The 15,742-nt window shown below is 36.8% G+C and overlaps 1 protein-coding gene across 3 annotated transcripts in view; it reads right to left on the bottom strand.

Annotated features, from left to right (window-relative positions):
• rnf145a (ring finger protein 145a) overlaps positions 1-15,742 on the bottom strand; it is a 28,892-nt gene that overhangs the window by 3,968 nt on the left and 9,182 nt on the right. For all 3 annotated transcript variants that reach the window (XM_058798866.1, XM_058798867.1, XM_058798868.1), the window contains exons 4-10: positions 8,067-8,158; positions 5,682-5,917; positions 5,416-5,591; positions 5,183-5,323; positions 4,306-4,488; positions 4,059-4,206; positions 1,104-1,460 (exon numbers count right to left, since the gene is read on the bottom strand). In XM_058798866.1, the coding sequence (XP_058654849.1) occupies positions 1,104-1,460; positions 4,059-4,206; positions 4,306-4,488; positions 5,183-5,323; positions 5,416-5,591; positions 5,682-5,917; positions 8,067-8,158 (1,333 nt within the window). The remainder of the gene's footprint in view (positions 1-1,103; positions 1,461-4,058; positions 4,207-4,305; positions 4,489-5,182; positions 5,324-5,415; positions 5,592-5,681; positions 5,918-8,066; positions 8,159-15,742) is intronic.

Raw genomic sequence — 15,742 nt, 5'->3', positions numbered from 1 at the left:
TATCAAAGCAGTAACTAAAGCAGCATACTATCATCTCAAAAACATTGCAAGAATTAGATGTTTTGTTTCCAGTCAAGACTTGGAGAAACTTGTTCATGCCTTTATCACCAGCAGGGTGGATTATTGTAATGGTCTCCTCACCGGCCTTCCAAAGAAGACCATTAGACAGCTGCAGCTCATCCAGAACACTGTTGCCAGGATTCTGACTAGAACCAGAAAATCTGAGCATATCACACCAGTCCTCAGGTCCTTACACTGGCTTCCAGTTACATTTAGGATTGATTTTAAAGTACTTTTACTCGTTTATAAATCACTCAATGGCCTAGGACCTAAATACATTGCAGATATGCTCACTGAATATAAACCTAACAGACCACTCAGATCATTAGGATCGAGTCAGTTAGAAATACCAAGGCTTTTAGCTATTATGCCGCCCGCAGTTGGAACCAGCTTTCAGAGGAGATCAGATGTGCTAAAACATTAGCCACATTTAAATCCAGACTCAAAACTCATCTGTTTAGCTGTGCATTTGTTGAATGAGCACTGTGCTACGTCCGAACTAATTGCACTGTATTTTATGTATAATCATTTTCTATTCTTAACTGTTTTAAATTCATTTAAAATCAATTTTTATATAATTTACTTGTTTTTATTGTTGTGATTATTTTTTAATGACTATTACACTTCCTTTTATGTAAAGCACTTTGAATTACCACTGTGTATGAAATGTGCTGTATAAATAAACTTGCCTTGCCTTGTACTTGCCTTGTTATGAATGTACAGCTCACCCCCAAATCTCTATTATATTCTAGTCTCTGGATAAGGCTCGTTCAAAGTAAATCTACAATATTGACCGGCAAATAAAAATATCTTAAATCCAATCGCTTGGAAAAGTCCTTCCTCAGCAAACCACGCAATATTAGATATGTCCATGTATATAATATAAATGGTGTGGCACAAATTATGCGCATAAGTTTAACACTTAGAGGATTGTATGAACAACAGTGATGCACCCTAACTGAACCCACCATCAATCTAGCACAGAAATACACAAGGAGATGAGTGCTACAGAATGTGTCTGGACATCCATCACAAACACACACCTGGTAGCAGATGGAACAGATGTCATTGTGCTGCTGGAGTTGTTGGTGAGAAGCTGTAGGCAGGCTCTTGATCTTGTTGACAGCATCTCTGCGGAGCAGGAAACTCTGCCAGCCCAGCTGGGCCCTCAGCCACACATTATAGTAAGAATGGATGAGTACGATGGTGGAGCCCATCACAGTCCACTCCCCAAACACTGTCTCTGACACGCCGTACGCCACCACGCACAGCGCAACCAGGAACTCCAGCAGCCTGTAGGTGCCGTTCACCCAGTAGATGACATCATCCATGTTCTCCACCGGAGCCTTGCGGAGCTCCTCCACCATGAAGAGCACGTAGATCAGCAGCGTGCCCAGCACCTGAGAGTCAAAGAGTGTAAAACAGGGACAACAGTTGAATTTCACATTACACAAATCAGCAACAATCACAACTCCTACACAAATGTAATAGGTTTTTCAGAGCCAGTGACTAGAGAGCAGAGTGGTGGATGGCCGATGAAATGCAGATTATATATAATGTAAGAATTGGTCCAATTATACCATTATATTGTTTATTATTTATATATATATATATATATATATATATATATATATATATATATATATTAGTAATTATTTCTTAATATTTACTTTTTTTTTTGCATCATAGGAATAAATTATATTTTAAGATATATGAAAAAGAAAACAGTCATTTTAAATTATAATAACATTTCACAATATTTCACATACACACACTACAATATTTAAATCATATAAATGCAGCCTTAGTGAGCATAAGAGACTTTCTTCAAAAACATTAAAAAAAATGCTGATTATATATAATGTAGAAATTGGTCCAATCACCACTTACTTCACATTTACTCAAAAATTATTGAAATGTATTAATTATTATTAATATATTTATATATATATATATATATATATATATATATATATATATATATATATATATATATATATATATTGGTAATTAGTTATTACTATTTTTACACATTTTTATTAATAAAAAGTTGGAAATATGACAATTGTTGGTATTAATAAAAATGTAAACATAAAATATCACTATTTATTATAATTAAATATTAATAAACATTATTATTATATTTATTATAAAATATTGGTAACACTTTACAATACCTTTGCATTTGTTAACATTAGTTTAACTACATTATAGGTAACATGAACAAAAAATAAAAATAAATCTAAAACATTTAAAGGGGTCATATGATGCGATTTCAAGTTTTCCTTTCTCTTTGGAGTGTTACAAGCTGTTTGTGCATAGATAAGATCCCTGAAGTTGCAAAGACTAAAGTCTCAAAACCAAAGAGATATTCTTTATAAAAGTTAAGACTCGACCACGCCCCCATAAAACATGCCCCCCACATGTCTACATCACGGTGTGGGGAGATTTGCAAAACACCAGCCAAATGTATACGCAATGAAAGAAGGCGGGACTTTCATTTTCGCTGTAGTATTGTTGCTGCCTCCGCCATGTCCTGGAGACACAGTGTTTTGTTGTTAAACCGAAATACTTTGTTTGGGCTTCCAAAAGAGGACACAACTAGAAATCAGTGGTTAAGTTGTATTTACAACACTGTTCCAGAACAGTTCAACCCAAATATTCGAGTGTGTGCAGCATATTTTACGGAGGACTATTTCCTGAACCTGGGAGTAGCCTGCCAGCTGCTCAAAGACTGTTTCTATAAAGTGGGGCAATTACAACTTTGCAAGGACAGTCTGGCACTTCTGACTCACAGCCTGTAAGTACGTTTTCTTATTTAAAGAATTTGCCACTGACGATTCAAACGCGAGTTTTGAGCTGTGTAGATTAACGTTAGTACTTGTTGTTTGTCGTTTCTACGATCACAAATGCAGACATGGTAATGTTTACACAACGCAACGCGTAAAAAGACAGTATAAGTCATTATAAACAGTAATTATGTCCCCACTGGATGCAATAAATGCCTCGTTTATAATGAGTTTTATTGTTTTTGTGTCGTCGCACTGGGACACGCCATCACAATACAATGAGGGGTGTAACATTTCCATCTCACGCTTGAGGTATTCAGCCAATCACAATGCACTGGATAGCTGGCCAATCAGAGCACACCTCGCTTCTCAGAATGATGAGCTTTGTAAAAATCGACGCGTTTCAGAAAGGCAGGGAATAGAATAAAGGCAGGGAGCAACAATTATGTACAGTATGTGGAAAATAATGTGTTTTTTGAACCTTAAACCGCATAAACACATTGCATTACACCAGATATACAAAACAATGTTCTTTTTTGCAACGTCATATGACCCCTTTAAAAGTTTTAATTTCAACATTTACTAATACATTAAAATCATATATATACAGTATATATATATATATATATATATATATATATATATTTTAATACTTCTTAATAATGAAGTTGTAGAACACCTACTGTATGTACATTTATTTCCTCACAAACAGGATGTAAAGATTATCTTAAAGCAGAGTTTCATTTCTCCTTTCTTTAAGAATAAACTATATTCAACTTCCCTGAGATACAGGATATTTTTTAGGAATTACAGTAAAGGCTTACAGAACCAGTTTCAACTTGAAGTTCAACTTGATGATTAGCGAGAAACATAAACATCATCCAAGTAACGGGAAGGTTCTTTTAAAAACGTTATATTAGAAAACAGAGAAAATCATATAATACACTTTATTAGAACTGCATTTTGTATGGCTAATGTTACCAAAATCCATTAAAATCTCCAAAATTGTTTGTCAAGATTGTGTTGCAATAACATATTCCATATCAGGAATAAAATCTCAACACAATGACAACATTCCTACAGCGCCATACTGAGAGTTACAATTTCTCACATTCATATCTGTTCAGTTTCTGCTCCTTAATACTGTTTCTCACACTCACTAATGCTGTAGTTCAGAGCTGATGGTGTGTGTTTGTGTGGGATCTCTACCTGTAATGAGGTCAAGATACTGGAGGAGATGATGATCAGCAGCCAGAAGTCCATGTGGAAGAACTGACAGATCATGTAGGACATGTATGCTGGGAACACCAGCAGGAACAAGCACAAGCTAACCGCACGAAAGTGTTTCCATAAACTCCTGTTGGCAATAAAGATTATAAAATAATCAGAACATTAAATTACAATGTTCACTTGTATAATACATAAATATATGACTTCAACAATCATCCTTATGTACTTGTCTCTGGAGGCTCCCAGCGCCAGCACTATGGGATCAGCTATCTCCAGCATAGACTGCAGGATAGAGGCCACCACAATGAAGAGGATGATGCTGAGGAGGAAGGCTCTGTGGATGACCTGTAGCTCGATCAGTCCAGTCTGAACAGCGAGGATCAGAAGAGTGATTCCCTCCGTCATGCCCCTGAGAGAGAGATGAGCGATTGATGGATTCGTGTGATTTCCATGGTCAATTATGTTATAAAAACTGTTTAGCAAACTGTTTAGCAGGGTTATAATGGTATAGTTACTTAAGGAAAGATTAAATGGAAGACAGAGTGGCAGCTTAAATAGAGGTATAAAGCATGAAGAAAAGCTCCTTTGCAGAGATAAGACAGGTTCAATGCATTAAATTGATCAAAAGACATTTTGACACTAAACACATTTATAATGTTGCAAAAGATTAGTATTGTAAATAAACACTGTTCTTTTAAACTGTCTATTCAACAAAAAGTATCAGGGTTTCCACAAAAAAGAAAATTTCAGCAAAAAATAGTTTTCAGCATTGATAATAATAAGAAATGTTTCTTGAGTAGCAAATCAGCATATTAGAATGATTTCTGTGGTAATAGCTGCTGCTATAATAGCTTTCTGAGTAATAGCTGCTGAAAATTCAGCTTTGTCATCACAGGAATAAATTACACATTAAAATACATTAAAATAGGAAACAGTCATTTTAAATTGTGATAACATTTCACAATATTGCTGTTTTTACTGTATTTTTTAATCTAATAAATCTAATAAATAAATGTTATTAATTAACCAAACAAGATAGCAACATTATTTTGTGTTTCATAAGAAAATAAATATTTTTGAGTGACAGGGTGGGTATATGATACCTGTGCATGGTGTTGTCATTCATGAAAGCCCTGTAGCCCTGCAAGTAGAACTTGCAAAGAGTGAGAACACCCAAAGCAACGAATGAAACGGTGAAGACCAGGCCCAGCAGAGAGTACGGAGTACAACAGCACTCTGCAATACTGGAGAACATTTAGAATGTAAGTTGCTGTGCACCATCATTTTAGTCAAATGCTCAGGATTGACAAGGAGAGCAGCCTCAACTTCAACTCACCTGGTGAGAAAAAGGAAAAGCAGCCTCTCTCTAGATGTGGGCTGGTCCCGTGTGCTGAAGTATGTGTAGATTTGCAGAGCAAACAGAACCAGCCAGAAACACATGAACAACACGGGCAGAACCAACTGATTCCACAGAGACATACCGAGAGCCAGCAACCCATAAACCTCCACCACCTAACAGATATAACAGAGAAGAGCTTGATTCTTGTTTCTTTGATTTAACCCTCTCAAGTCCGTTCTAAAACTCACTCTTTAGCCTCTAACCTGTGCAAGCTCCCGGTACGCTGTCTTGGCCAGATTAAATGGCACCAGCAGGTTAGAGGCCAAAAAGTAGATGACTTCCAGGCCTGTGAAAATCATGGCAAAGCGATTAACGAAAACGATGGTCTCCAAAGGAACTAGGCACAGCCTGGCCACCAGGGGGAGCAAGTGCGCTGAGAACAGCCAAATGCGCTTGGTCTGCATCACACAGGAGCACAAGGTACACACCACCAGCTGGCCTATTCACACACAAACACAGAGAAATAAAACATTTCATTCATAATAGAATTAAAGATATATAGAAATGTTATCAATAATAAGATGACTATTAATACCAAACTGCAATACATTACAGTGCAGCAATGCATCAGACCTGAATCTGTGCCGTTTTTTCCCTACTGTACTCACTGACATTAATGAATGCATCTGTTCTGGCTGGAGTTAATTAGGCCCTACAGAATTTAGAGTAATGGCTGAAGGACCCAGCAGCGCTCAAGAACTCAATGAGCACACTAGTGAAACAGCAAGCAGTACACCAAAGGGTGAATCTCACCAACAGATGCTAGGGATGTATTTCACCACAAAATGAAAAAAAAAAAAGAGAGTAATTAGATGCATACATAAAATTAAGCCTATTATGGACCAGCATATTCTCTCAAATGAGGGAAAAATCTCATTACTGTAATGCAGTAAGAAAATAATCCTGTCTGTACACAATGTCTTTCTAAAAAAAAAAAGAAATAAAAAAATCAGCAAAAATGTAAATTCAGTACAACAAGTACTGTAATAATACATACATAGGATTATACTTTAAAGTAGATGTACTTTACCATTTAAATAATTATTTTTATTTACATGAAAGTAGGGTACACTAAAAAAGTTTGGACCTATGTTTTATTTTTATCGTTACTTTTTCACAAATTATATTTATGGTTTGGTTCAAACCTTAAAATTTTGATTTAAAACAATAAATAAAGACAATAAATAAAGATGGGAATATTCTCTTCAAAATACCTACAGATGTTTACTGTAAATTCTTTTCAAATTACACATAATCTTTTCTATGTACTTCCAAAAACAAAATTAAATAATTAATACATTTATAAATAAAACCCATAAAAAATTTCTGCAGTCAGTAAAGCTAGACAGTTCTTAAACAATTAGATAGATAGATAGATAGATAGATAGATAGATAGATAGATAGATAGATAGATAGATAGATAGATAGATAGATAGATAGATTTTATAACTGTACAAAAAAACTAATACATTACTAATTGTTAGTTAATGCATTAACTATTAAATATTAACTATTAAAGTTAACTAACGCAAATCGTGTCATTTATTATTATTATTATTATTGTTGTTGTTGTTTTTATAAGGTGAAAAATGACTGGGATATGTTCTGGGTAGTGAGATTTACCTCCCTAAATGGTATAAATGTGAAGAGTGACATAGAAAGAGAAAAATGAAAAAAACATAGTTGATGAGAAAGCAAGAAAGTCAGAGAAAGGGACGGAAAGTGAGAGAGATAGAGTGAGGGAGAGGATGACATATTACAAACAAGGGGAAGGGCATACAGTATTTGTGAGTGAGAAAAAAATTAAATATAGGAAGTGAGCAGGAGTGGTTTTGACATTAAGCTGGATAAGGATGGTACTTATAGAAAAAGTGATGAGAGGGGAAAATATGAAAGCTGCATCTCTGGCTTTTGCACAGTGTGGTTCAGGGCTGGCGGCATATGAGACGGGAACAAGAGTGGGAAATGCCTTGACCTCTGACATCACATCCTAAGACATGCAAAACTACCCAACTCTCCCCAGAATGACACTACATGAGCACACGTTCCGACGGAATAAGAGCTGTAATGAGTCAGTATGGGACTCGCATGTGACAGGAGCATGACTTGGAATGTTAATTTGAAGTCAGCATGAAATCAGAACTGGCCCTGTTTAACTTATTAATGCAACTTCATAGTCATAGTGCATGACTGTTTATTATTTTAAATTTAAAAAATCTTATTCTCATTTTCACACTTGATAATTATTAATTATTATTTAATTGTCATTATAGTATTTATTTTAATTACATTTATGAATATTTAAACAAATTATATTACTTTACTACTAATTAATTACACTAATTAAATATTAAAAACGAATATATAATTTTGGTATTATATCAGACAGCCCTAATGGCACTAATTCATCAGTGCACATTATTCTAATGAAAAAAAATGTTTTTATAATCTTTTATCAAAATGTAATTACTTATTCCTCTAAAACTACCTTTTCACCTGACATCACAAGTCTATCTTAGTTTTTAATCCCTTTCTTTCAATCCTGCAACAGCCAATGAGATGCTTTGGAGATTTTGTCAGGCACTTACAGATGAGCGCAGTAGTGAAGCGGTTGATGGACAGAGGCTCCAGGTACAGCGGGCCCTCATAGCCTGACTCCAGTTCACTGCGCACATAGTCCCTGAAACAGAGAACAGAGACCTTATTCTAACCTCTCACAGCGCGACATTCCCCTTGAGTCATCACAGCCTGTGGAGGATCTATACTTACAGCCCGAGTCAGACAGAGCAGAGCAGTGGAACCATCAGTCCGTCTGTTTTTATCAGACTAGAATTCCTGAGAGAACAATCCCTTATATAACTCTCAGCTGAGTCCCACTGAGCAAAAAAACAACCATAGTCCAGGTGATATGTGAAAATAATGCTCACTTTTTCATAAAAGCATGAAACTTGGTGCACTTGTATAGTTTGTGGCCCTAAACATTTTCAGAAATGGAGCCATCGCAAAAACACCTCGTGGTTGCCATGGCGACCATTTTACTTTCTGCCATAACCAAATTATGTATTTTGTGTCATATCTCCTGAACCAAACATGATAACACAGAAATGTTTTGATGGTCAAGGATTACAATGATACCAAATACAACATAAAACATAAACTGTTCAGGTGAAGAGTTAATGGTGAAATCAGGAAATCACGGTATCTGAGTATCACAGTGTCACAGAATTTACAATAGTCCATATTATGGCTATTCATTTTTTCTTTCTTTGATAATTAACTAATTCACACACACTGCTCTGGGTGTGTGTTCACTGTGTGTGTGTGTGTTCACTGCTGTGTGTGTGCACTTAGGATGGGTTAAATGCAGAGCACAAATTCTGAGTATGGGTAACCATACTTGGCCACATGTCATGTCACGTCACTTTCACTATTTTATTCAATAATACATCAAAAAATTGTTTTCAAGAATACTATCATATATTTCAGAGATATAAAAATAAATAATCTCAGGTAAGTGTATTTTTCCTTACCTCTCAGGCAGAGTCAGGTAGGCGGTAATGTGTTTCCAATACATTCTTGTTCTCTCTCAACAATGCTCTAACATCACACACAGACGGCAACACAATCAGGTGAACAGTTAATGATTAATTCAGAAGATGCAGAATGAAATTTCAAACATATTTCATGTAAATTTAATTTTCAATCACTCTCTGGGGCCAGAGTTGTCTATTATGTTGTCCACAAGGGGGAAGCCAGAGTCCTACGTGCGGGCGGGTACACCGCTAATATTTTATGTAACGGGTGGAATAATATTTATGTGTAGGGTGCAGGTGCGGGTTGGATGGTGACAAGCACGGGCGGGTTGCGGGTCCAATAAACAAGACTATTTCAGCTTGGTCCAGTACACACTGAACAATGTAGCAAATCGCGCTGCCACTGATTGACAGCTTGCAATTATATTAAAGGGAGAGCTATTTGCTTGCTTTCTGTATTTAATCTATTCACAATTTGAATAAAAGTTTTAATAAATGAGTTTTGTCTACCTCATGCAGGAGATTTAATGCAGGTGCGGTTTGGGTCGCAGTTTTTATGTCAAATAGGTTGGGTATGGAATTAAATTAGTGTTGCTGTCAGATAACGTGTAGGGTGTTAATTACTGCGATTGTGGGAAGATAATTTCACCAGCCAGGAAAGGTGAACGAAAATGCCTCTCTGTGATGTTACCACAAGGCATCGCTTACTTGCAGATCTCAGGCTTCTGGAGGGATGTAGATTTGTAAGAGTGAGGAGGAAGTAGGAGGGTGCTGTGCCTGTGGCTGTTCTGTACACAAACATCAATGTTTTGAACTTGATGCGAGCCGCAATCGGAAGCCAGTGCAGGGAGATAAAGAGAGGTGTGAAGTGGGCCCTTTTGGGCTCATGGAAGACCAGTCGTGCTGCTGCATTCTGAATTATTTGTCGAGGTTTGATTGCCCATGATGGAAGTTCAGCCAGAAGAGCACTGCAATAGTCCAGCCTAGAAATGACAAGGGCCTGGGCATGAAGTTGTGCAGCATGCTCTGTTTGGAAGGGCCTGATACTCCTGATGTTGTGCAATGCAAACCTGCATGATCGAGCTGTCTTTACAATATGGTCCTTGAAGGTCAGCTGGTCACCAAAGAATAATTTTTGATGAACCTAGCAGGATGATGAAATCATGCTGTAGAGTCGGAGTGACAGAGAAAACGAGAAGCTCAGTCTTTGCCAGGTTGAGCTGCAGGTGATGTTCCTTCATCAATGCCGAGATGTTTGCCAGGCAATGGTAGGAGAAACCATGTGCTTGCATAATGGATCCCAGTGATGTAGTGTATATGGTGAAGAGAAGAGGTCCAAGAACTGATCCCTGAGGAAACCCTGTGAACAGCTGATGTTCTTTGGATACCTCTCCTGAAAGACCTACCTGTGAGATAAGATTCAAACCAGTGGAGTGCAGATCTGTGATGGTAGACAGGAGAATCTGTTGATTCACAGTGTCAAAAGTGGCAGATAGATCCAGCAGAATAAGAACTGATGATCTGGAATCAGCTTTCGTTATCTGCAGGGCTACAGTGACCGACAGTAAAGCAGTCTTAGTTGAATGGCCACTCCTGAAACCTGATTGGTTCAGTTGGTCATTCTGTGAAATAAATAATGTAACTGTGTCTATAAAGGTGTGAACCAAATGGTCCATGCCATTAGAATAACAAAGGAACAGCATTCCTTAGGAACGTCTTGTAGATTGCAGGATCTCCAGCGGGAAGGTCCTAACAGTATCTGCTGTTTCTAGCCCTTTTGTCTTCAGGTATAAAATTATATCCCACAGACAGAACTTTGGGAGAAGCTAGGATTCATACAAGGGTTAAGATTGTTTGAAAGAAGACATGCTAACATCGCTATTGAAGAACTGATACGCTACCATCTTCAATAAATTCTTCTCCCCACAAAAATTTTGGTCAAGCCTACTTAATTTTTGTATTAGAGTAATCTAGTACATTGGTGAGCCACCCAAAAGACTGCTCAGCAAAAATACAGTAAAGATTATGATACATGGGGCAACTTTTTAGGTTAGAAGGGGTAGTATGCACTTGCCCGTCTAGACAGATATTGTCTTGACAAGAAGTTAAAGTGGATCATAAAGTGTCAGCTGCTGTATTTACATCCAGAGATGAGAAATGGGTGGGTGAGGGAAGAGAGGATGACACTACAGGGGAAAGATGGAAGGGTGAAATGGAGAGTAGGTTTTGCCTAAAAGTAACTGGTAGAGGAATTGGTGGCACACAAATAGTAATATGTAGGTTAAATGTAATAAAGAAATGATCAGAGATGTCTAGAGGTTTTACCAAATGTTGTCTGTGATACAATTGCATGTGTAAATTAAAGGGTTCATATGATGTGAGTTCAAGTTTTCTTTCTCGCTGGATTGTTACAAGCATTTCATGCATAGATAAGATCCCTGAAGTTGCAAAGACTAAAGTCTCAAAACCAAAGAGATATTCTTTATCAAAGTTAAGACTCTGCCACGCCCCCCTAAAACGGCTCATTCAAACACGCCCCCACATGTCTACGTCACGATGTGGAAATATTTGCATAATGCCGCCCAAATGTTCATGCAAAGAAAGAAGGCTTGGTTTCAGTAACCGCAGTAGTGTTGATGCAGCCATGTCAGGGACACACTGTGTGTTTCTGGGCGAAAGCAAAAGCACTATATTTGGCCTTCCAAAAGTAGATGCATTTAGAAATCATTAAGATTACTTACAACAGAACAGCAACGCATTTTATGGACGACCGTTTCGTGACCCTAGGAGAGGAGGTAATTCTGACTGGCGCTTATGAATCAGCGACTGTAAGTATGTTTTGTTATTAGTTTAAGTATTTGCTATTGACTGTTCAAAGTTTTGCACGTTGTGTGTGTGTCTATGTGTGAGAGAGAGAGAGAGAGAGAGCCGTCTGTGTGTGATGTTAGAGCATTGTTGAGAGAGAACAAGAATGTACTGGAAACACATTACCGCCTGACTCTGCCTGAGAGGTAAGGAAAAATATATTTACTTAAGATTATATATTTTTTTATATCTCTGAAATGTATGATTGTATTCTTGAAAACAATCTTTTATTGTGCTATTGAATAAAATATTAGCTAATTATCAAAGAAAGAAAAAATTAATAGCCATAATATGGACTACTGTAAATGCTGTGATACTGTGATGCTCAGATACTGATTTCCTTCTCACATTGCTGATTTCGCCATTAACTCTTCACTTGAACAGTTTATGTTGTTGTATATGTTATCATTGTAATCCTTGACCATCAAAATATAGGGGTAGACATCACTTTTTCTGTGTTATCATGTTTGGTTCAGGAGATGTGACACAAAATACATAATTTGGTTATGGCAGAAAGTAAGAAGGTCGCCATGACAACCATGAGGTGTTTTTGCAATGGCTCCATTTCTGAAAATGTTCAGGGCCCTAACCTATACAATTGTACCAAGTTTCATGCTTTTATGAAAAAATGAACATATCACCTCAAATTTTGCACATATCATCTGGACTACCACTACTGACATTCAGGAGTTTAAAATACTCTTCACCCTTAGCTAAGGGGTTTTTAATAAGGGGTCTGCAAGCCCTAGGGCAGGGTTCCTCAATTAGTTTTCGCTGAGGGCCGAATTCTGCCAACAATACCAAGCCAAGGGCCACTGACCTCTCTCTCTATATATATATCAATATATATATTGATAATATATATATATATATATATATATATCAAACTGTAACACCGTGTGTCCCAACCAGACGAAAAGTATCTTTTCAATGTAATTTTTGCCCTAACCACCCGCGACAGCGACACGTGACAATAAGCGACACGGAATTCTATTTTAGAAATGTTTTTTATTTTCTGCGAGGTTTATATCCATAGTGAAAGCAATAGATATTTTACCTCAGATCTTGAAAATAAATTAAAGCAAACTTACGTTAAAACTGTGAACTCACTGCGAACCAACTTCCATTACAAAGATGGTATCACTCACTCGCTCACTCAAAACTGTTCAGTCCATTCACATTTGAATCATCTATTTTCCGTGTCCATTTTTCTTTACTTCACACTTGCCATGTTTTTGCTGTCACATAGTATCTACACTGGACGCGACAATGCATTGCAAATCATTTGAACTTTGTGTCAGTACGTCATAAATAGAACGCGGCAGCAGTTTTCTGTCAGGGATTTGTCGCGCAGCATTGCGCCACATCCAGTGTAGACAGCATCACTGATTATAATAAGTTCTATTGTATTTTGTTGCGTCGCACCGCACCACTCGCGTCCGGTGTAGACACGATGTAAGTTAATGTTGCTTTCTGATGCTGCATTTGAATTTTCATGCCACATTATTTGAAATTAGCGCGGGCCAAACATTTGAGGAGCTACTGAGGAGCCCTGCCCTAGGGGCTCTGCAGGGGCTCCATCAATTATTTTTGATCTAAAACTAATTTTTGTGGTGGAAAAAAGGTCCTGTATAACTTTGTTCGTGGAACACAAAGGAAGAATTTCTGAATAATGTGCTGGTTGCTCTTTATTACATGATTATAATGCATGAAACTGAAGCTTTCAATCTTAAAAAATTATGCAAAAGTATTATTAAAGCAGTATAAAAGTGTACCATAAAAGCTGTGCACTTTTAAAGCCCTACAATAGCTTTTGGTGAAAATTTTGATTATTGAAATGGCTTTGTATATAACAACATAATTTTTTTTCTTACATGACTCATGGCAAGTTGGGAGATCAACTCGTTTAGAGGAATGAATGGATGTCATATATGACACACATATACCTGAATAAACATTTACAAAGCTTGCTTAAATTCTTATCTGGGCTTGGCTCTGCTCCGTTAAAGGAGGCAGAGAGGGAATAGAGGAAGACAGGTAAGTTACGAGCTGGCAGTAATGGCTTTGCCACACTTGGGTGATCTTAATTTGAGCAGCCACTGCTTTTTTCTACAGACACACATTATGCTGAGAAATGTGCTAAAAGCTCTCTCTTAATCTGACACTAAACAGCCAGCTGTCAAACGCAAAACACCACACTATAATCGCGGACCCATGAGCATGGCAGAGGAGCCTCCAGTAAAGTAACGCGTCTGTCGTAATGCCTGCTCAGATCTTAACATTCTTTCGACCTTCAAAGCATTAAAAACATCTTTTTCTGCAGCATTATTTAAATGTCTAAATATAAGTGCTAATAGAAGTAAAAAAATAAAAATAAAAATCCTCTTTTGGCTAGTTTTAGTATTTTTTTTATAGTTTTAGTTTTTGTATTTTAAGGTATTAAAATACAAAATAAATAAACTTTCATGTTCCATGTAGAAACAACAGCATAGAGGTTAGAAAGACATGAAGGCAAGTAAATAATAGCATAATATAATATACACTACTGAACAAAACTGTTGGGGTCTGTAAGATTTTTTTTAAAGAAATTATTATTTAGCGAGGATCATAAGATGTGACAGTAAGCTTTTTTTCTATTTTAATAAAGGCCTTCTGAAGCAAATTGATGCGTTTGTGTAAGAAAAATGTCCATATTTAAAACTTTATAAACCATAATCTCTAGCTTATGCTAACTATCATACGTGTGTTCATGAGGGAGTGGTGTTAAATTAATAACAGTGATGATAATATTAATATTGCACTTCATTTATTTAGTTTTTTTTTTTAAAAACAAAATAAAAAAATATAATAAATAATTATTATTTAGTAAACTTAAAAATAAAATGCTAATATTTACTCTTTTATAGACATGAATTTTCATCATTTTCAAACTTAAAATCAGCAAGCTTCGGCGAGGCGCTGACAAGTAAGTATATTTGCTGCCGGTTTTAGCACTGCTGAGTGAAGAGTGAAGCGCGTCAATGAATGAAATGTCAGTTTTGCATTGTGCTTTGAAAACAGCAGTGAATAGCCTAGATTTATGCTTTCAGTTCGAATGGAAATCGCATACAGTATTACAGTTAGTTGACCTAAAATGGTAGTTGTGCATTAACAGCTGTCAACCATGTCGGTATGCAAATGAGTAGTCTGAACTTATTTACACAGCGCATTTTTTATTTTGGTCACAAATGCGCACCTGCATACCACTTATGTGCACCCCTAATTATAAAGATTGGAAGAGCCAGGACATGTTTTTTTTAAATAACTCCGATTGTATTTGTCTGAAAAAAGAAAGTCATTTAGGATGGCTTGAGGGTGAGTAAATTATGGGGTTATTAAAATTTTTGGGTGAACTATCCCTTTAAGGGCAGAGTTAGGGTCTTAAGTGGGTCAGTCCCATTTTGTAATGAACAAAGAAAAGTGTTCCATGTACACTGTTCATTTGTTTTTTGATTTAAAATTGAAAACAGAAACATGAGAAAACGGCACCATTTTCGTTTTTTCAAAAAAACAAGAAATCGCCTTGATTTTCCGTTTTTACACTCAGGGGTAGAAAATGGATAAACAGCTTGAATGTTCGATTTCCATGTGTGGGCGGAAATGAAATGCCCCTTTTCACTGATTGGTCAAGCACCGATCAAATGGCGCCATCATCATGTCGTCTTCAGTTTTGTGCAACAGAATAAGAGTCATCCGCTGTTAAAGCGTTTATTGCAACTACTGCGTTCATCTCCCTCTATTCAAACAACCAGACTAACAAATGGTTTGACACAAACCATACTGGGGCAGCGCCTAGACAGGGCTTACTTCTGTGTAGGCATAGATTC

This window comes from Onychostoma macrolepis, chromosome 14, assembly GCF_012432095.1.
Source record: "Onychostoma macrolepis isolate SWU-2019 chromosome 14, ASM1243209v1, whole genome shotgun sequence".
Taxonomy (NCBI): Eukaryota; Metazoa; Chordata; class Actinopteri; order Cypriniformes; family Cyprinidae; genus Onychostoma; species Onychostoma macrolepis.
The sequence above is the reverse complement of the archived record's forward strand: the minus strand, read 5'-3'. Positions and strand labels throughout refer to the sequence as shown.